At 35.1% G+C, this 345-nt stretch overlaps 1 protein-coding gene across 1 annotated transcript in view; it reads left to right on the forward strand.

The window, feature by feature from the left end:
- LOC119594234 (integrin alpha-PS2-like) overlaps positions 1-345 on the forward strand; it is a 126,991-nt gene that overhangs the window by 65,088 nt on the left and 61,558 nt on the right. Inside the window, exon 2 of the mRNA XM_037943304.1 lies at positions 287-344. Within this exon, the coding sequence (XP_037799232.1) occupies positions 287-344 (58 nt within the window). The remainder of the gene's footprint in view (positions 1-286; position 345) is intronic.

The raw sequence follows: 345 nt of genomic DNA on the forward strand, positions 1-345 counted from the left end.
CCGTTAGATGGTGAGCAAATAAACTGAAGTTTGTGTTTACAAAAGGTCCATTATTTCTTTTTTTGTCGACTCTGCTCCCTGGGTTTCACCATTATGATACGTATTATTTACTATAACCATCGTTATAATGAATTTGTAAATAAGTCTTAATAACTATCGTCACCTAAAGCTCGGCGAAGAAAATAGTGTAAAATAAATAATATATTTCTTAAAGCTCTTAATGTAACCAAATCTGTTCATTTTATATAAGAATTTGACCCCTAATGACCTTTCTTTTGTTCAACAGGTTACTGGGGCTACCATCGTCAAGGGTCATGTCAGGCTGGATTCGACGCGGTCATTACC

This window comes from Penaeus monodon, chromosome 33 (assembly GCF_015228065.2).
Source record: "Penaeus monodon isolate SGIC_2016 chromosome 33, NSTDA_Pmon_1, whole genome shotgun sequence".
Taxonomy (NCBI): Eukaryota; Metazoa; Arthropoda; class Malacostraca; order Decapoda; family Penaeidae; genus Penaeus; species Penaeus monodon.